At 34.0% G+C, this 22,366-nt stretch overlaps 2 protein-coding genes across 10 annotated transcripts; both read left to right on the top strand.

Moving 5' to 3' along the window:
- The first annotated feature begins 353 nt into the window (after positions 1 to 353).
- LOC129311491 (pentatricopeptide repeat-containing protein At3g04130, mitochondrial) lies at positions 354 to 12,184 on the top strand. 9 transcript variants are annotated; one of them, XR_008593297.1, is made up of 7 exons: positions 354 to 659; positions 1,510 to 4,381; positions 4,692 to 4,772; positions 5,071 to 5,174; positions 10,153 to 10,244; positions 10,369 to 10,466; positions 10,824 to 10,949. XR_008593297.1 is itself a non-coding variant. In XM_054953836.1 (5 exons), the coding sequence occupies exon 5, from the start codon at positions 10,436 to 10,438 to the stop codon at positions 11,939 to 11,941; it is 1,506 nt and encodes a 501-aa protein (XP_054809811.1). In that variant the 5' UTR covers positions 354 to 659; positions 4,692 to 4,772; positions 5,071 to 5,174; positions 10,153 to 10,244; positions 10,369 to 10,435; the 3' UTR covers positions 11,942 to 12,183. The 9 variants fall into 9 exon arrangements, 5 of the variants coding, with proteins under 5 accessions (XP_054809811.1, XP_054809815.1, XP_054809822.1 ...); XR_008593298.1 differs by lacking the exon at positions 10,153 to 10,244; XR_008593302.1 differs by lacking the exon at positions 4,692 to 4,772.
- Positions 12,185 to 14,889: 2,705 nt separating this feature from the next.
- On the top strand, positions 14,890 to 20,381 carry LOC129303742 (probable 60S ribosomal protein L14). The gene is made up of 5 exons (XM_054943251.1): positions 14,890 to 14,978; positions 15,075 to 15,176; positions 19,607 to 19,736; positions 19,826 to 19,938; positions 20,080 to 20,381. The coding sequence occupies exons 1-5, from the start codon at positions 14,976 to 14,978 to the stop codon at positions 20,131 to 20,133; spliced, it is 402 nt and encodes a 133-aa protein (XP_054799226.1). The 5' UTR covers positions 14,890 to 14,975; the 3' UTR covers positions 20,134 to 20,381.
- The last annotated feature ends 1,985 nt before the right edge of the window (positions 20,382 to 22,366 follow it).

Genomic DNA, 22,366 nt, shown 5'->3' on the forward strand with positions numbered 1-22,366 from the left:
GGCCCAAGTTTTTTAAATAAAATTTTTGATTACCAATTATTGTGATTAGTATGGAGCTGTATTGAGTAGATATAGGAAAAGGTTATGTCTATAATTTTATTAGATTTTATTTTTACCTTTTGTAGTTTTTTTCCATGTTTTCAATCTTGATGTTACGCTAAAGACACTAAAAATATACAAATCTAAATGATAAAAGTCATTCAATTTTTTTGAAATTATAGAGATTGAAAAAAAAAACATGAGGAATTAAAAGCAAACTCAATAAAATTATAGAAATGAATAATTTTGTTTTCCCTTATATATTATAATTTTCGTCATGTAGTTACTCTTTTGTGCTCGGATTATTAGTTCCATTTCCTTCTTCTGTCCCAGAATTTCAATTCGCAGCGTGAGGACAGCGTATTCCGCTTTCTCGCTTTCATCTCCTTCAATCGAACTTCTCTTAAGTCGCTTCCCCTTCGAAACTCCAGAGTCCAGACTCGTCGTTCCCTTCGAAATTCCAGACCCGCCGTTCTCCTTCAACTGCTGTTCGGTGATTCCTCCTTCGCCGTTCCCCTTCGATCTTTCATAGCTCCAGTCGCCGTTCTCCCTCGTTCGTGCTCGTCCTTCTTGTTCGAAGCTCTAGTCGCTGTTCTCCTTCATTGGTGCTTGTCCTTCAGGTTCGAAACTCCACTCTCCGTTTATAGTTTCTGGTTTGCACCATAGTTTCTGGAAAATGTTGCCCTTGGAAGTTTTACATAGAGAAGCAATGATGGGTGCTCCAGTAAATTTTAAACTATGCAACCACATTGAAAACTCTAACAAATTTTGGGACCAATTTAGTAATTCTCCTTATTATAAAATTCATGGAGTTTTAAAGTTAATCTAGGCTATCTGCATTTTATGTGCAGGTCAATGTTGCTTATAGATATCTCAATAGGTTTGCCCTTTTGTTGGTGTTGAGGTAATAGGAATTTGTGTGTTAATGCGTCCTAGGACGACTGCATTGTCGCTATTTCTTTTTGCCACAACTGCATTGTTGCAATTTGGCAGTTATGATTGAAATGGAGGGTCCTCCTTCCATTGATTTTTGTTCAGTGTGCCACGGAGACTGCAACACTCCTTGCCAAGCGTGTGCAGAATTCCCTCATCTCTTGTGCCAATTCTCTAAACTTCTATTGAAACTCATAGTTGAGCTGCTTTTGATGCTTCAGCTCTCCTCCAAAGAATCTACTTGTTGGCTTTGATACCATTTAATGCATGGTAAAAGCCTAGAAAATCATGTAAAATCAGCTCTCCTCCAAATTCATTATTACTTATTTCAAATCCCTACTCCCCTAATTATACGATAGAGGTGTGTTTCAACTTTCAAATACCGTAACTTTTCCATTATCCTAATTTCCTAACTGCTTCTCCCCTTCTTGATTCCCATGTAGCAAATGTTGATATGATTTATGCTTATATTTGAAATAAAAAACATTAGAAAGTAAAATTGGTTGATAGTTTTGACTTAATCATGTTCCTAAACAGGTGGAGCTGTCATTCTCTGCTTCAATTCATGTGATAGAAAGTGCAGCATGTACATTAGGAGAAAATTGCAGTCTATGATTGTGCTCAGCGAGTTGTCTTTTTAAGATTGTAATTGAAAATCAGAGTAAGATTTTCAAAATTTTTGAAGTTGGAAGGGAACATTTGTTTTCATTTCTTAGTGCACCAACTTCCTGGCCATGTCTCCCTTTATGAGCTTAAGTGCTTACATAACTTCTAAACCAGAGTTTTAGCAGCCTTTATCAAGCATGAGGTTGCTTTTTTATTTAGAAGGATGCTTCCTTCATCATACTCAAAGATACTTAAGTTTGGTTTATTTGCCTTTCCTAATACTAGTGTTCATAACTCTCTATCCTCTGCTTCATTTAAAACCCTGATACATCACATCACAACGGCCTTTCAGCAAGAAAATCTCAAGCTTTTAAGTCCTGCTGTAGTTTCTAAATTAAAACCCTGCCATGTTCAACCCATCCTAGTTAACCTTCAATCAAAACCCAATTCTGCCCTTTTGTTCTTTGAGTGGTCTGAGAAACTTCTGGGTTGGCATCATTCTCCAAAGGCTCTATATGGTCTCCTTCACATCTTGCTTCAGCATAAAATGTTTGGGTCTGCTAGACAGGTTTGTGACCAAATGGTCCAACAATATAAGAATTTCAACTGTTTTGACTGGATTCATGGTGAGTTTTGGTTTCATGGTTCAAAATTTGGTCCTGTCTATGGCATCGTAATGGAAAGTCTATGTCGAAATGGGATGCTTGACCAATCAATAGAGCTATTAAACTATACATGGAGATCAGGAATGACAGTACCACTTTCATCATTAATGATATTTTTGAGATCTTTGATTAATTCAAATTATATTGAAGGGATTCTTGTTAGCTTTGAAGAAATATGCAAATTATTGAAGGTTCAACCTTGTTATCTGTATCAGTTTGTTATTGATGAATTTTTTCAAAAGGAAGTAGAAATAGCTCTCAGTTTCCATCAAAAAGTGATTGATCGAGGCTTCTTGTGCAATGTTGTTCCTTGCAATAGGATCTTGAAATGCCTTTGCAGGGAGAATCAGCTTGACGTTGCCATTAAGCTTTTTCATCTTATGTTAGTTATTGGTCCAAAGCCAAATGTAGTGACATTTAGTTTGCTGGTTAATGCTTATTGTAAGGAGATGAAATTCGAAGAAGCTTTCAAGCTTTACAAGCTGATGACAGAGAAGGGTATAGATCCTGACTTGATAATAAACAGTATTCTCATTCATGGTCTGTTCCGGGCAGGGAAGTTGAAGGAAGGACATGAGCTTTTCTTGGTGGCCTTAAATAGAGGCAGTAAGTTGGATGTTGTGATATTCAGCTCCATTATGGATGCATATGTGAGAACTGGAGATTTCATAAAAGTTACTGAGTTCTATAGAATAATGATAAAAGAGGGTATTCAGCCAAATGTTATTGTTTACAGCATTCTTATTAGGGGGCTGTGTCAAAGTGAGAAAATTTCAGATGCTTGTGGAGTATTTTGTCAAATCTTGAAGCAAGGTTTTGAGCCTTCAGTTCTAACTTATACTACTTTGATTGATGGATTCCTTAAATCAGGGAGATTTAGAGATGGCTGGTCTATTTACAAGACTATGGTAGTGGAGGGTTATGAACCAGATATCATTGTATACAGCACATTAATAAATGGTCTTTGCAATAATGGTATGATAAATGATGCACTTCAGCTCTTGTTCCATGCAGTGAGTAAGGGATTGCAACCCAACAATTATACATTTAACGCATTAATGGATGGTTGGTGTAGAATAGGTAGATTGAGAGATGCAATGAAGGTGTACAGCCTGATGGGCACATATAATATATGCCCTGATGTGATAACTCACACTGTGCTTATTAGAGGACTTTTTGGATTAGGGAGATTAAATGAAGCATTGATTCTTTTCTTCCAATCATTGAAGAGGGGCTTGCTACTAGATGTTGTGACATATTGCATCCTTATTGATGGTTTTTGCAAGAAACAAATCACATCTAGAGGATTGCAAATTTTTCAGATAATGCTAATGAATGGGTTGATTCCTGACATTTCTGTATATAATGCTCTTCTAAATGGTTTTCTCAAGGAAAACAGTCTACAAGCTGCTGATATACTGTTTAGTAATCTAAATGAAAGGGGGCCAGAACCTGATATAGTAACCTATAATACAATGATTTGTGGGTATTGCTCTTCAAAGAGATTGGATGAGGGAACTAAACTTTTCAGAAGGTTGTTGTTAGGGCAACATAAGCCCAATGCCATCACTTATACAATACTGATTGATGCCTTATGCAAAGAAGGTCGGACGGAAGATGCAATTCTGATGTTTGAGAATATGTTGAAAGATGGTCCCATGCCTAATGTGGTAACATATAGCTCCTTAATGGATGGCTACTTTAAGTCCGAAAGCATGAATGATGCTTTTGAGCTTCATGAGGAGATCCTTCGAAACCTTTCTCCAAACATCATTAGTTACAGCATCCTCATTGATGGCCTTTGCAAAAGAGGACTACTGGAAGAAGCTTTACTTGCCTTTCATTGCGCTAAAGATAGGTGTTTAGTACCAGACATCATTGCCTATAGTATTCTGATTTATGGTTACTGCAAGGTTGGGAAATTAGGACAAGCAGTGATGTTATGTAAGGATATGCTGATGCATGGTATCATGCCAGATGATTTTATTAAAGCTAACATTGCAAAGTATTGCTATTCATTGATCAACGATGATGCTTGATGGGAATGTCAGGAATTTGGAGATATATTTTATCTGGGAGTTTGCTAATTGATATTTAGCCTAGCTATTCAGCTGTCTCAGTTTACATCATATTCATAGGTAATAGTTATTCTTTCAATTACACATTTAAGTTTCATGTTGCATGCTAAATCATAGGAAGCATAGGTAGGCAGTAGGCTAAGCAAAAATTCATAACGTGAATCTTTGTTATCAACATGATGTCTAGAGTTACAACAGCAAGGTTGTTAATCAACAACTAGCAAAGCCTAATTAGTAAGTTTATTCAGATGTTGGCATTTTGCCATGTCTTTATGTTGTCCATTGCAAATTTTAATTGTATTTTATTGGATGTTGACTTAATGTGTAAATAGATTTTGGTAGAGATGAAAAATCCCCTCTGTAATTGCAGATACCTATTTTATCTCGGAGCTTGCTAATTTATATTAGGCTGGTTCTGATGACTATTCAGTTGCCTCAGCCTGCATCATAGGTAATAGTTATTTTTTCAACTACAAATTCGAGTTACTTGTTGCATGCTTAGGCAAGCAAAATTCACAATATGAATCTTTGTTATCAACATGATGACTAGAATTGCAACAGAAGGCTGTTAATCATCAACTAGCAAAACCTGATCAGTAAGCTTAGATGTTGGCATTCTGCAATTCCTCCTTTTTTTGGTTCTTGTCCATTTCAAGTAATGACAGATTTTACTTGTATTTTATTGAATGCTGACTATCTATTTAATGAAAAATATCCTGGTAGTGATAAAAGTTCCCTTTTAATTGCAGATACCTATCATCAGATGGCTCAATTAGCGCATTGCTAAAATGATGTAAATCTGCATATGATTTATGGAATGCTCAATCAGCAGGAAACTGTTTTGCCGTTTCAGGTAATATTGCTCATAATATTTGAGGTTGAAATTGACGTAGGTTTTTATTATTTTCTGAAAAAATTACTTTACTCTTCCTGCACGTTGAGGAGTCTTGATTTGTTCTTAGTGATTTATATTTTCAAGAGATGCAAGGATGGGGATTTTATCTGCTCCAAGATGAAGATATGTTATTTCATTACTTATTTATCCTTTTCTACTTTTATTTAAATATATTTCCTTTTTTTTTTTAATCTTGATACTCACTATTCATATCTAAAATTGAACTTATAGGAATTTCGAATAATAGATTTTTAGTCACAAAGTCTCTTGAATGCGCGCAAAACATGGGCAAAATTTGTAGGATGCAGCTTAAGGTGCTGAATAAGGGATCCCAAAAAGGAGATAGTACTGTATACTTGTGACTGAATTAACTCATTAAGAGGGCAAAAAATAAATACAAAACAGAATGGAGATATTAGACAGACCTAAAATGTGAAACTGGCCATTGGCGAGGCATTGGAAATAGGCTAGGGATGTGACATAAATGTTTCACTAAGAATGCTAATTATCAAAAGTTCTCAAGTTGGGGAGTATATTTTAATTATCCCTTGCTTGCATCCAACTTCTTAATTTTGTCATGATTCATGAATAGAGTCTTCGTTAACTGTTGAAAGTTGCTGAACAAAGCAGGGGTTTTGGGTCATTTATGCAATTTATCTTTTTTTAATTCCTTTTATTATTTTATTCAGTCCAGGACTTAGGCGCTACCTTCTGTTATGATTTTACAAGATTAAACCTAGATTGGATTCTCCCAGATACCGGGCTATGCCGGGCAGGCATGTTGCCTAAGTATTTCTCTATTTAACCTAATGAATAATGAGAGAACAGTATGAATCGGAGCCATGGCTTCTCATCTGCATTCTCTCCTTCTATTTGGCCAATTCCAAGTCCTAGCCTCTAAAACTTCAATTGGCTCATTCTTATTGCTATCTAACCCTGCAAATGAATGTGTCTCGATATGGTGACCTCTTCATTAGGAATAATTTGTCCTAACCTTCTTGGATAAATATCACGTTAATGGCCTTAGGCAAGACATACAACGGGAATTTAGAGTAAGCTACCTTGAGAACATTAAAGAAGCTTATCATCAATCGATAGAAATAGGTTCAGTAACTAGGTATCCCTCTGTTATTGCTCTGGTACCATGTAGGTTTCATAACATTTATTCCATAAATTGAAGAGTACAACACAGAACTATATATCCTAGTTCTGGAAACCCTAAAATGATCAAACAGATTGACTAAGATAAGATAAAACAATCTAATAAATCTAATCTATTCTAATCCCGTATAATTAGTTATATAATAGAAAAATATAAAAAGTAAATAGGACTTGAATATTTTGAATAAAACTGAAATAAATATCTGAATATTGGAAGATGCCATCCAACAATTTGAAAAACCTGGAAGTCCCGTTAAAAAAGAAAGATATCAAAGTGGGCAAACTAATCTATCTTTCCCATGCCGGACCTGATATTGTATTCCTGTGGTAAGCCAACACATGAATAACCTGCATGAACAACACTTAGCGGCAGTTTAAAATATACTTAGATACTTGAAATTTGCACCGGGTAAATGTTTGTACTTTAGAAAATCCACTGAAAGGGGAATACAATTTTACTCTTATGCAGATTGTTAAGGCTCTTAAGAGGATAGTTGCTCTACCACTGGTTATCTTGTAGCAATATTGAATCAGAATTATGGGCACTAGCATTAGGTATTTGTGAAGGCCTAGGGCTGGATAGACTGTTTAAGGGACTGAAATTAAAGTCTGAAGGGCAACTGAAGTTGTTCCGTGATATGTCTACTATTAAGATTGTAAAGAACCTTGTTTATCATGATAGAACTAAACATGTGATGATAGATCGTCATTTCATTAAAGAAAAGATTGAGTTCGATCAAGTAGAGTTGATTCACATGTTTTCCAAACAATGTACAGCAGATGTACTCACTAAAGCGATTCAAAATCTAAGATTTGATGAATTGTGTCTAGATGGGCTTGTTTAACATATATTCCCCTTTTTAGGTCATTTATTCACTTTATTTATCGGATTTTTATTCCTTTTATTATTTTATTTAGTCTAGGACTCGTAGTATGTACGCACCTAATGAATAATGAGAGAACAGTATAGCTGATCAATATAGAGGTCGGAAACTTCATTAACACTTCAACAACTAGCTAGAGTGTCAGTCAAGGTATATGATAGTTCAAGGACACTATAATGTGCCTTTTATTTGATGAAATGATGACCAATTTCCACATATATTGTTTAATCATATTGGACTGGATGTTTGCAATATTGATTGTCAAGGTTGCCACTCAAGATCTTCATAGGACCTTTTCACTGAATTTTAAGTTCACTCAACAAGACAAAATTACAAATTTGGGGACAAAGTTGCACAATCTTGGAAGTTTTCAAATAATGACTATTTTTTTCAAATTTAATCATTAAGATTTGTTTCCCTATTAAAAATGGGAAAATGAGTTGCAAATTCAACAAGTCAATATTGTAAATTTGAGAGGCAAAGTTGAAAAATATCAAAACATCAAATTTAGGAGACAATGAAAATCTGCTGATGTGCACACTGAAGCTCTATCCAAGGCTTAGTTTGAAGACTTAACAAGCAAGCTACGACTGATGGATATCTATTCTCCAGCTTGAGGGGAAGTGTTGGAGGATGCCGATGGCCCAAGCCCATATCTGAATGGGATCTGCTCTCATTTAATTGCATTTAGTTGTATCTTTATTTTTATTCACATTTCAAAGTTAGGATCAGATCTTAGAATTAATTAGTTTTGATCTTCTTTAGTTTGTATTTCAGATCTGATCATGTATGACTCTCTCAACAGATTTGGTCATATCTGGTTATTTCCCTAGCCTTAGTTTCCTATATGTATCTGTGCATACTCTAAATAAAAAATCTGAAGCTGCATTATCAATTGCTCAGCCGATTTCTTCAAAAACTTGTCTTCCTTGTGAGAGAGAAATCAAACAATAGAGAGAGAGAGAGAGAATGAGCCAGAATAAAGGAATGAGATGGAGAAGGGGGAGCAGTTGAGAGAATGGGGAGTTGAGAAGGTGAGGTTGATAAAGTGAAAACAAGTGGGAAGAAAGTGAGATGGAGAGAAAAAGATGGATAGAAGAGAAGAGGTGATATTGAGAGGCTGAGTGGCATGGCAAAGGTAAAAGAGATCAAAGAAGTGGCGCCTTAGAAGAAGTATCCACTTCTACTTAAGTTGGATACTGGGTTCATTCGTTTTGTTTTGATGGGATATGCTTAATATGGAACCTTGATTCTCATACCTTTGCTTTTGATGGGTCCAATACTGAGTTCATTGGCCAAGTTTATAAGAGGAGGAGGCCTAGTGAGAAGTCTAAAACCTAGAATGGAGAAGTCAGCCTGATTTAAAAGGCTAGAGCTAACCCACAGCCTAATAACCCTGTTGAGGGCAATGAGTGGCAGTTTTCTGGGGTCGAGTACCCCAGTGTTAGGCATCCAATGGAATTGTGGTGACTTGGGATCAAGATGCTCAAAATTGGACCAGTAATTGAATTGGTTAAGCATTGGTTCAAGAGTTAATAATCAAAACTATAGTAAACTTGTCAAGTCACTGGTTTTAATGGTTTGTTGGTTCAATAGGGCAGATTGACCTGAATTTCCATACTATGCTTGGAAGAGCCCTTGACCTCTCAAACATCAGTGAAGTTTACTCTATTCTGCAATGTTTTTCTTTTTTTTTCCTGCTTAAACTACTGTAACTGGCACTAGTTGGCTATAATTATCCCTTTTTCCTCTTATTTTTTGCATTGAAGAGGTTGCAACTGGTTGTTCTGGTACTATTTGAATATATAAGTTTTTAAGGTTCCATCAACTTGTGCTTGTGCACACGTCTTTTCTTTTGTTCTTTTTTCAACTAAAAGTTTGCTTTGATCTGTTGATCAATGTTTGATTTGAGTTGATTAGGTTTCGTTGCCACCTTCTCCTAAAGATGGCCTGAAGGGATGTTCATTGCATTATTTGTTGGACTGGCTGAGTGCTTGACCTCACAACCTCATTAGTTGACTGATGGTTGATTTCCTGAAGTGGTTTGCTTTAATATGTGTTTTGCTTTGGCATGTTGTCACTGTCCTGATTGCCTTCCATCACTGAGGAAAACTATATTTCCCAATTTTACAAACCCATCAGTTATAATGGCATATCCATAAAATCATATTCCATGGAAAGGTTTCTATTAAAATGATTTTGATTATATATTCATTGTTTACTAATTTTTTTTATATAGTTTATTATTATTTCTTTTGCTAATTTTATACAAATAGTGAATTTCATGAAGTTTTTCACTAAATCTGATTTAGTCAAAGATTATCAACTATGATAAAATATTAGCGTGTTACATTTTGGTATCATAAGTATTTGACACTGGTATTTGAGATGGGTGCATGGAGAGAAGGAGGGAGAGAAGGAGAAGTTTGTGCCTTATTGTGGTGAAGGTGCCTAGGAAGTTGAGGAAGAATTTGAAAGTTTGTGCAGAGCACGTGACCTCTTAAAGAGACTGTAGGGTCAATTTCTTTCTTTTCTTGTCCTTTTACTCCATAGTCATCTGGGTATTCCTTTACTTTTTACCTGATATAGGAGAGTAAGTGGCAGGTAGTCCAATTACATATAAATAAAATTAGAGTTTTGAAGTTTCCATCACATTCCTTTTGATTCATAGTGTTCAGGGTAAGGAAATTGAGGAAGGACATGGTCACATGGGCTTCCCTCAATGGCACCAAATGGCATAATATATTCTTACCACAAAAAAGCAAAAAAGAAGCAAGTTGAATGTGTTGATGCGTGCTTTAGATTCACTTTTCTAGGCTTTGGTTCTTGTTTATTTTCCTTGTTTAATGATTGTGTAAGTGCTGGCTCAGAAATTGGGTTTCGATTTTCAGAATATGCGCTAAAAGATCTTGAAACTGCCAAAGGGCTAGGGAAGTTAGACTATTTCACACTTGTGGTTGTTGTACATAAGGTTATATAAATGGTGAGGATCGTATCTCTTTGTTGGTTTTCGGTTGTACATTGTTTGTTACATAAGGTCTTAGTTTTCATTTAGAAGTTTCATATGACTTGAAGTTAATCCTTTGTTTGCTCATTTTGTTGGGCAGAGTATTATTACTTTTTGGTCTTCTACTGTGGAATTGGATGTTTGGAGATTTCTAAAAAGGCATCGACATGCAGGCAGCTTGTGCTCGTCCTCTCTCTTGTATGTGTTGTCAATCTCTTACACTAAGAAATTTATGTTCTCCATCAACTTCTTCACGCCTTGTAGCAACTAGAAACTTTCAGCATAGAGAACAATGTCAAGGCCATACAGGATTGTTTGATTTGGATATTCTCATTTCTAAAGCTAGTAAAGGTAGTAGTGAGGATGAAATTTTTCAGTCTCTTGTCAATGACCGAGCATGTGATGCTATAAATGTGTCTCACAATCTAATTGAGGGGTTACTTCATCGATTTAAGGATAATTGGAAGTCCGCATTTGGAATTTTCAAATGGGCTAGTTTGCATTCAGGCTTTAGACACTCACCTGAAACATATGATATGATGGTTGATATATTAGGTAAAATGAAGCAATGGGGTAAGGTAAGAGCTCTCTTAGAAGAAATGAGTCAGAGAAGCCTCATCACTCTCAATACTATAGCTAAGGTAATGAGAAGGTTTGCAGGTGGAGGGCAATGGAAAGATGCTGTCAGGATATTTGATGAAATAGAAACTCTTGGGTTGGATAAAAACATAGAGTCCTTGAACTTGTTATTTGATACCCTCTGCAAAGAGAACAAAGTGGAGCAAGCTCGTGCCGTCTTCCTGAATCTGAAGCAGCACATTTCACCAAATGCTTACACATTCAACATTTTCATTCATGGATGGTGCAAAGTTAGGCGTGTAGATGAAGCACATTGGACAATCCTAGAGATGAAAGGACATGGTTTTCGTCCTAGTGTTATAAGCTACACAACCATCATCCAGTGTTATTGTCGAGAGCAGAATTTTAATAGGGTTTATGAGCTCCTTGATGAAATGCAAGCTCAAGATTGCTCTCCAAATGTGATCACTTTCACAGGCATCATATTTGCGCTGGCAAAGGCAGAAAATTTTGAGGAAGCTTTGCAAATGGCTGAGAGGATGAAGTCTGTTGGATGTAAGCCTGATACACTTTTCTACAATTCCTTGATTTATACACTGGGCAGAGCAGGCAGAGTACATGATGCTATTTATGTATTCAAAGTGGAGATGCAAAATGCTAGTCTTACCCCAAATACATGCACATATAATACAATGATTTCCATGTTTTGTGATCATGCAGAGCAAAGTAAGGCCTTTGAACTACTCAAGGAGATGCAAGATTCTGGCCTTTGTAAGCCTGATACTCAGTCTTACCATCCATTGATCAAATCATGCTTTAAAGCTGGAGTTATAGACAGTTGTTTGAATGATATACTGGATTATATGGTCAATAAACATCGTCTTTGTCTTGATATTTCAACATACACACTCATAATTCATGGACTTTGTAGAGCAGATCAATGTGAGTGGGCTTACTCAATATTTGAGGAGATGATTAATCATGGCTTAGTTCCTAGACACAGAACTTGCCGTTTGCTGCTGGATGAAGTTAAACTGAAAAATATGTATGGAGCTGCTGAGAAAATTGAAGATGTCATGAAGAAACTTTTATGAATTTCACGTTTTTGGAATGGCGATGCTTATCCAAGCATGACTTTTGATGGATTGTTGACGTGCATCATATTACTCATTAAATAAATAAAATTACTTAAAACTAGTTGTCAAAAGAAAGCTGCTTGAGATCATTTAAATTCAGATTAACATCCAATTTTGTTAATGCCTTTAATTATGTATCTAAATGTTAGAATTACAGTGTGTGTGAGCGACTTTTAATTTTCTTCCCCGACAAAGTTAATAAAGAAATTTAATTAAATATGTTATTTATTTTTTTTTTTTAAAGTTAAAGTTCATGTAAACAACTTATACTAGCTACAACACACCTAAACATAAAACTTGTGGAAGCTACCCGGCATCTTTCTAGATCCAAGAAATTTTGGAATTATGCCGAAAGGTGACCAAAGTTCATCTTTATTGTTTTACACTGGATATTGTTGGTGGCGGTTGACCATGGTTGGCAGGAGTTGATAGCCTGTAGCCAGAGTCCTATCCTTGAATTCTTACTTATCCATTCTTAGGTTTCACTAATTTTATAATTTTGATTTGTGTATTAACCTTGACAATGTTCACTTTACTTCGCAACATGAGGAATTGTTGTTTTCCTTCTTTTTTTTTTTTATTAGTTGCTTATTCGATATCCTATCGTTTTATTTGCATCAACTACAAATGTACATGCATCTTTGCAATTTTATTAAATAGGTGGCATCCATAATTTATAATAAATTTTTGTAGGAAAATCTTTCATGAAAAAATAACCATTAATAAAAAAAATTTTTCCTTTTTTTTGGTGAATTATAAAATTACTTTTTCTTACTGTTCTATATTTAGTGGGGATGTTTGAGGATGTTTAGTTATTGTTAATAGTTAATAATATTAATTATGTGCAAGTATAGTATAACAAATAGTACAAACACATGTTGTAAATATGTAGAATGTGAAGTAGATTAGGGAAAATTTAGAATTCTTTAAATATATAGAACGTGAAGTAGATTAGGGAAAATTTAGAATTCTTTAAACCAAAATGTCAAAGACTTTTCTACAAAAAACATTTGAAATTCTATATTTGCACATAAAATTGAAATTCTATCCAAAACTACCCCAAATCAACATCCAAACCTGATTTCCCAAGCATAAAATTGCGAAAAAGACACCTCAAAGCAATGAATAGTAGGAAACACATTGAAGCTAATTCTACTTTTATAAAATAAAAAAATAAATTGATAATTCAATTAAAATCAAGATTAAAAATAATTAAATTCTATTTCAAAAAAAATTTCATAACAAAAAAAATTAAAATAATTAAATAAAATAAATATTCAATCTTAATATCTTTTCTAGTTTATATAAATAAATATTTAAAAAATCAATTCAAAATATCCTAACAATATTTTTAACTGACTGGATTTGAATATTAAAGATTTAAATTTTATATGTATATATATATAGCCTCTTGCTATTGAGGAGGGCTCACTTGGAAAAAAATTACATATAGGAGGATACATGTTTTCATATTTTACAAGTTGCTCCCTCTTTTTTTTATATTTTGCATCCCTTATTTTAATATTTTAAATTTTGAATCCAATTTAATGTTACATTTAGCCCAAATTTGAAATTCAATTTTTTAACTAAGCCTAGTGAATCTTAACCCATAATTTTATCATAACTATATACCAATATTATTTATTAATCTTTCAAAAAATAGAAAAAACTAATTTGATTAAACTAGACCCACATCATCCTCGTCCTAAAAATACTAGTTAGAAAAAAAGGCAATAAAGAATAAAAATTCAAGAACCAAGAGTAAAATCATTGAATGCATTTTGCTAACTCACTACACTTGCAATTTTGTAATTGAAAGTTGAATTAAGAAACAAAAACAAAGAAAAAAAAATTTAATGAATTTTGAAAAGACAACAATGTTTTTCTTGTACTAAAATCCTAACTTTGCCCCCTTTGATCCAAGATCTTAACTTCACCATTGTATATATATTAACTATCCTATTATTATTATTATATATATATATATATATATCTACATATATAAATTATTAAAAAAAATCCAAAGCCGAATCCAAACCAAACTCTGAATCATGGAACCATAAGACTTGGGGTTACTCATGCATTTCAATTTTCATGGGACATTTTAGGAATTACAACCCCAATGTTGGACCTCTATAATTTTCCAAAAAAAAAAAAAACAATGGGTCTGGAGGTGGAGCCTTTGTAATTTACAAACCTAGAAGCTGCACTCCAACTTAGGGGTGAGCATCGATTGATTCGGTTCGGTTCGATCTCAAAATATGCAGAACCGATCAATTGAACAACACTGAAAACAAAAACTGAATCAAACTGAACAAACCAATTGAACCGAATAAGGATCGAACCGAAATTTAATAATTCAGTTCGGTAGGTTAATTCAGTTTTTTGGTTTCATATTGGGCTATTGAAATTGGGCTCATTTTTTAAATATTAAAACAAATAACAAGACAAAATTGAGCCTTTTTTTCTATTCTGTTTTTTTAATATGAGCCCATTCTAATTACATCTATATGACATAAAGTTCAAATACTATAAAGGCATGGATAATTAAATAAACAACCACAAATAAACACTGATGATTAAATAATGGCCCCATAATTCAGTCACAACACCTACTGATAAAAGTGACTAATCGAAATAGGGTCTCAAGTGATGTTATTATTTTTATTCTTTATTAAAATAAAAAATAAAAATAAAATAAAATAATTTATAAATTAAATATAATTTATAAATTAATAAATTATATATAATTCGGTCGGTTTAGTCTATTCGATTTTAAATTTTACCAACCGAATCGAACCGATCAACCGAAATATTTAAAATAAAAAAACTGAATCGAACCGAAAAATCAAATAGACCGAATCAAATAAATAAAATTCGATTCAATTCGATTCGATTTTCGGTTTGGTTTTGCTCACCCTTATTCCGGCTCCCTCTCCCAATCTGCGTAGCTCGCATTCTCAGTCTCAGAGTCAGCGCATAGTAGCGAAACATGGTACTAAGCTCTGTGTCTTCATACTGATGTACCTCTTCCCCTTCTCTCTCTTCATGTTTCGCTTTATCTTTGAACTTATCTTCCTCTTTTGTACAGCCTTTCAAAAGGTACGTCGAGATCGGGAGGGTTGCTCTGATCAACTACGGCAAAGATTATGTGAAGCTAGTGGTCATTGTTGATGTCATCGACCAGAACAGAGTATGTGTTTTTCCAATTCTTTTTTCTGAGTTTTAATCTATTGCAATATTCTTGGATTGCCTGCTTTTTGTTGATTTAAATATGGAAGCATTGATTTGAAATATATTTCCTGGTTAGTGCCATCCAAAATGTGTTTAGCTTTCTACGTAATTACTCTTTGGAGATTTTTTACCCCTTATTTTGTAGGAATATTACGCCCATTGTAACAATAATTGGGGAATATTCAGGTCATTATGAGCTGACCCAAATCAGGGTTATATTATGTGAATATCTTGGTTGATATCTCAGCTAATGGAGCATTTGTCCTCAGATTAATGGTGATGATCCCAATCAGATTATTGTCTGATTAGGACTTCCTTTTCTGGTGAGCGATCCTTGAGCCTATAAATAGAGGCTTGAGGTGAAAACTAAAAGGGCCATTCTCATTCTCGAAATCTCTCTCTCTTTCGGTGTACCTGCTGTGCATTTCAGTTAGGCTCTAGTAGTCTATTTTTGTGTGCGTGGTTGGAAAGACTCTGCAACATCCAACTCCGATAAGATTCTAACCCCGACTCCTTTTCTTTTGGATTCATTTATCTGTATCGTTGAATCCTTCAGTGGCATCAGAGTTTGGTCATTTTTATGACTTCGATGAAGTGAAAATTTGTACAAGCTTGTAATATTGCATCTGGCTGAATGCTCTTTTTTTGTTTCTTCATTTTTTTTTTCTCGACTCTGGTTCTCCATATGGTCGTGGCTATGCTTTTGCAATTTTGTTTTTTTGTTTTTTTTTTTCATTCTTCCACTGCCTTTTATATATATGGAATGGGTTATATATATATATATATACACATACATGTGTTATTCATGCAAAACCACCATTTTCTTCTTCTCCCATTCTTTAAAAAATTTTGATTCTTTCAGATCTGAGCCTATGCATGCTGTGGTTTGTTTCTGGGTTTAAATCCTTTATTTACATGATCATTCGAACCTAAATGACCTTTCAGAAGAGTCCGAACTGCCTCTTGTGAAGCTGTTTAAGAACATGTAGAGGAGCTTTTTTACACAAATTTGGGTCTTTAAAATACTAAGTTTTAGGCTTTGAAATGGGTATGGTTGTGTAGAGGGCGAAGAGACGAATCCAATGAGATTAGAATCATGTTAAATGAAGGTTGGATGAAGGAGATATGGGTAAAAAATGACCATTCCGTCGCTAGATCAGAGCTGGAGACTCAATGTTGTTTTGAGACACCTCGAAAGTGCTGCATTTTACCTGATCCAATCCGGTCCAAGCTAATCGGGTTAGTGTTGACCCCGTTAGCAGTTAACCATTGACCAGGACTGTTGATTGGTCAACGGACTAGAATTTTTTTTCTTTTCCTTTTAATTAATTATTTAGTTAGTTAATTAATTAATAATTATTATATATGTTTTTTTTTTCCTCTCTTTTTCATTTGAGAGGCGCGTGAGGTCTGTATGTAGACCGGATAGTCAATATAAACATATAGTTGGACTTGTAAAGATAAGAGGAATATAACAGTGAGCTGCTTACGGCATTTTTTGGCTCTAACAGCGATGCATGGGATTAATCCCCCTTTTTTTTTTTTTGTATTTTGCATGATTTTTTTTTAATTCAAAATCTTCTGGGAGCACGTGAGGGTGAATAAAATGATCTGTAAATTGCTTGTTTTTTATGCAAGTCTCGTGTTTCAATTTTTTATTGACTTTTTTTTTTCACTATTTTTTCTTTGCAAAATATTAATAAGAACTTTATTAATTAATCAATAACGTCTCTGAAATCTTCATCGTGCTCACCTTTGTCTTATACTTTTAAGAAGGAAGATCTAGAGGAGGATTCCTTTATTGACATTATGAATAGTTCCTTTAAAGAAATAAGGTTTCATCTAAAAAGAAAGTAGAGGCTCCACTTTTTGTAGAAGCAGAGGCTTCATCTCTTATAAAAGCAAAGGCTTTTCATTCTAAGGAAGTAGAGGTTTCGGCTTCAAAACAAGTAGAGACTTCTTTGAATATACATTTTGAAAGTAGAATTGAAGGAAAGTGGCTTTAATCTAATCAGGGGTCTTATGAGGTCCGACATGTGTTAGATGATCAAGAAGTTGATCAACCTTTGACGCCTATTCTGGCTAGAGGAATTGGAGAAAGATATGCAAACAAAACAAGGCATGTTGATGATCAATATTAGAGTCTTTGACATTCCCTTTAGGCGATCAACATGCCTAGTTTTGTCTACATATCCTTTTGCAATTCTTCTAGTCAGAATGAGTGTCAGAAGTTGATCAACTTCTTGATCATTTGACACATGTTGAACCTTATAAGATCCCTGACTAAATTTAAGCCTATTTCCTTCAATTCTACTCTTAGAATATATTTTCAAAGAAGTCTCTACTTGCTTTGAACCTGAAGCCTCTGCTTTTACAAGGGGTGGAGCCTTTGCTTCCCTTTTAGATGAAGTCTTTGCTTCTTTATGAGAACTATTTATAATGTCAATGAATGGACCCTCCTTTAGATCTTTCTCCTCAAAGCTATAAGATAAAGGTGAGTATGAAAGAGATTCTCCTCCTTTAGATCTTTCTCCTCCTTTAGAATATATTTTCAAAGAAGTCTCTACTTGCTTTGAACCTGAAGCCTCTGCTTTTATAAGGGGTGGAGCCTTTGCTTCCCTTTTAGATGAAGTCTCTGCTTCTTTATGAGAACTATTTATAATGTCAATGAACGGACCCTCCTTTAGATCTTTCTCCTCAAAGTTATAAGATAAAGGTGAGTATGAAAGAGATTCTGGAGAATATGATATATTTTTGATTAGTTAATAAAGTCTTTATTAATTTTTTGCGAAGAAAAAACAATGAAAAGATGATCAATAACCAAAAAGAAGAAACACATGAGACTTATATAAAAAACAAGTAATATATCATTTTGAAGATTATGAATTTTGAAAATTTTAGGTCAAAAACGTTCCTAAAAGGGGCCTCTTATATGCCCTCACATGCTCCCAAAAGATTTTGGATTAAAAAAAATTCATTAAAAACTAATAAAATAGGGATAAATCCCCCGAACTGTGATGGCGCGTGACATACATGGGTTGCCCTTGGGGCTCACTGTTGGATTGCTTTTGTTATGAGTTCAACCATATGTTTACATTGACCATTAGGCCTATGTATAGACCTCACACGCTCTCAAATGAAAAAGAGAGGAAAAAAATAAATATAAAATAATTAACAAAACTTTTTTGGCTTGTTAATTAATTAATTAGAAGGAAAGATTTTTTTTTTTTTTGGGGTCTGTCGATGTTGACCAGTCAACAGTTGACCACTGACCCCGTCAACTTGGACAGGAATCGGTCGGGTTGAGTGAAAGTAGCACTTCGGAGGTGTGTCTCAATATGACATGTCGTTTTGAGAAGCCTTGAGTCTCCTTCAACCTCTAGGCTTAGGTCCGGCGGTGGACTCACTAGTCTGCTGATGTTTTCTATCCATATCTCTCTTATCCAACCTCCGTTTAACACGATCCTAACCTTGTTAGATTTGTCTCTTCGCCCTCTACACAACCATACCCTTTTCGAAGCCTAAAACTCAGAATTTCAAAGCCACCATTGATGTGAGGATAAATGCCCCATTTGCTGAGATATCAATTAAAATATCAACATGATATAATCCTAATTTGGGTCAGCTCATAATAATTTGAATATTCCCCAAATAGTGTCATAATGGGTGTAATGTTCTTACATATTTAAACAAATTTCTGGCTTCGTAGTGTAGACAGTTTTGCTAATAATTTAGCGAATGATATCTAGCTGAATTTTGCTGAGTTCTCAATTTCTTAGTTATATCATTCAAATAAGGCGGGCTCGGTTTGACTATATGTGATAAGGTCTCTTAGCGTATGTTTAAATTGAGGATAATGGAGGAGGCGATAAGGAAAAGTCAAATCTTTATTTTGAGATTTTTTTTTAATTTAAATTTATATTTGATTTTTTTCCTTAAAAATATTTTGATTGTGGGGTGTGATTGAAGGGTGAAGAAAAAGTTTATTTAAATTCAAAGTAAATAACATTGTCATATTCTTCCCATATTCTTCCCCTCCATTCTTCTTCATCCTGATGTACCTTTTATCCAAAGTTCATGGAGTGACCATGTGAATAACATTCCGTCGTTGTATTTAAATAGTTATTTACAATTTGGCCTTTTAGTTACCATTTGTGCCAGAAAATGTTTGGTCTTAGCGTGTGCATAATTTGCTAAAATAATTTGTCATGCTAGTTTTAGGGTCGGGGTGGTTCTGCTGGTCAAATTCTATATATGATTGTGTATGATTGTCGAACCCACTTTCTTGTTCTCGTTATACTGGCTGGTATCATTATTGTCAATGTTTCATAATGTAAGTACTCAAAATACATGACAACCATATTTGGTTTGTCTATTATATGTTGGCAGGCTCTTGTAGATGCCCCTGATGTGGTGAGATCTCAAATGAACTTCAAGAGACTCTCACTAACTGACATTAAGATTGATATCAAGAGGGTCCCTAAGAAGAGGGATCTCCTCCAAGCCATGGAGGCTGCTGGTGGTTACAGATAATCTTGAAGAAATCCTTGTTACACAATAATGGAAAGGAATTCCTCATGATACTCTATTTTGTGTATCTCTTAGTAGATGTTAAAAAGAAGTGGGAGAATAGCTCGTGGGGTAGGAAACTGATTGTCCAAAAGAGAAGAGCCTCACTCACTGATTTTGACAGGTTCAAGTTAATGTTGGCGAAGATCAAGGTTAGTTTTAATATACTTGCGCAGACAATTTTGCAATTCTGAAGCACAATTTTGAAACCTCGCGGATCATATCAAATAATTGTTAGCTTGCTGAGACAGTCCAAGATACACGTATCTCAAGATTCTCTCTAATATGTGCAGAGGGCAGGTGCTGTGAGGCAAGAGCTCGCCAAGCTGAAGAAAAATGCATCTTAAGAATGCTTCATATGAAGTATTCAAATTTTGTCATGAATTTCTGTGAGTAGTACACCTCAGTGATGAATTAATATGTTTTGAAGAAGCCTCCTGTGGGAAGAAACCTAGTCTAATAACTTATTATTATTGTACTTTTGCTTTAGTTTGTAAGAAGCCTACATTTTTTAGTACATGAAGGGCAGTATTACGCCACCCTTGAAGGGCAGTCATGCACCATTTTTTAATACACGAAGGGCAATATTACATTACCTTTGACTTTAGAGTGTCCATTACTCTTTAAAAAAAAAAAAAAGGTTTGGGGCAAATTGGCACTTTAACCCTATTGCTTTTAATGGAGTTAATGATGGTGGTGTAAGAGTTTTTATGATTTAAATTTGCCTGGTTGATTTGATGAAGTAAAGCTACAATTTAATTGAGAAAATCGTGTTTTATGAATATGTTTATTGGAAATTGGAAATTATATTAAAGATTAATCAGTTTAGTTTGTTGATGTAGGTTGAAATTCACAAAGTATATATTTAAGGTAAAACTCAGTGTAGAATATTAAGAATTTGGACTGTTTTGGGTTGTAGATGTTAATTGCAGATTTTAACGGGCTGTTTTAGATTGGAGAATGATTGAGGTTGAGTTGTACAGGAGAATTGGGAAGTTAAAAAGAAGTATAAAATTTAGGAAAAATCACTGAGGTCCCAAATAAGCATTCAAAATACTCAAAATCCCACAAAATTACTAAATAGTTGTCAGGTTTCAAAGGACTAGAGAGTGAATAAGTTTAAAAATATAATTATCAATTTGTCCTCTAAAATTAGAAGGAAATTTATCGCACACATCTCACAATCCATGATCAACAATCAATTTAGAAGATTGTCGCATATTTATGATTGCTCAATATCCATGATTATTGATTAAGATAGGGTAATTTTCACTTCCTCATGCTCATGATTACTGCCTTTGTCTTCATCTAAGTGAGTTGGGAGCCTATCGTTTGCGACTATAGGATTTTATCAAGAGAAAAGGTGATTGCTGAATTGGTAAATGACTCTTGTGCATTAATGATTTCATTATTGTTTAGGGTAAAATAATGACTTCATGGGTGTTCATTTATTTTGCATAGCTAATAGGTATAGAAGAATCCAATGCAAAATTGATTTGTTAAAAAATCTCTAATATAAAATAACACTATATGTTGTCAATAGTGTATTTTTATGTTGTTATTATGTTATTAGTAGTTGTCAATACATTGTGTTGTATAGGTTGACTTATAAGATGGCAGGTTCTTTTGAAAAAACATATATTATGTTTTTTTTTTATATAGGAGACATTTTATAAATGATGCCCAAGCATATGATGCAAGATTAATTTGTTGAAAAATCTATGTTATGAAATAACATTATATGTTATTAATAGTGTCTGCTTGTATTGTCATTGTATTATGGGTAATTGTTGTTCATACACTGTGTTATGTAAGTTCATTTGTAAGATGGCAAGTTCTTTTAAAAAACATATATTATATTATGTTTTTTCATATATGGGGACATTTTATAGATGATGTCTAAGCATCTGGTGCAAGATTGATTTGTTGAAAAATATCTATTATGAAATAACATTATGTGTTGTCAATAGTTTATGTGTGTGTGTTGTCATTATACTATGGGTAGTTGTCAATATATTGTGTGTGGTGTAAGTTGATTTATAAGATGGCAAGTTCTTTTGGAAAACATATATTATGTTTTTTTTTCCACAAAAGGGAACATTTTCTAAGTGATGACTAAGAAAGTATGCATTATGTGGAAGGGGAGTGAATGAACAAGAACAATAACAAAAAGCACAACTTATGAAAAGTTGACAAGAAAGATATTATTGTAACACCCTAAATTTTTTTTTTCAAAATAATTTAACTCAACCATGGTAGAAAAGTGTCTACCATGGTAAACAAAAGTCAACTTATCCTTTTTTTTTTAAACAATTCTGTAATTTAAAACACTACCATGGTAAGAAATGATAAAACATAGCCTTATAAAATACTTCACCTTTTAAATTAACTACTATGGTAAAAAAGATTAAACCTCTTTTCAAATAACACAACAATTTTGTACAATTAATACACATTTATAACCATAATTAGGTTACAGCTACCCAACCCATTTTATATTAATAAATTCAATATAAAAATATTTTATAATTCTTAAGCTTGCACAATACAACATCTCAGATAAATTTTTACCTCCCACAT

This window comes from Prosopis cineraria, unplaced genomic scaffold, assembly GCF_029017545.1.
Source record: "Prosopis cineraria cultivar Desert tree isolate PC_DT_omini unplaced genomic scaffold, ASM2901754v1 PC1, whole genome shotgun sequence".
Taxonomy (NCBI): Eukaryota; Viridiplantae; Streptophyta; class Magnoliopsida; order Fabales; family Fabaceae; genus Prosopis; species Prosopis cineraria.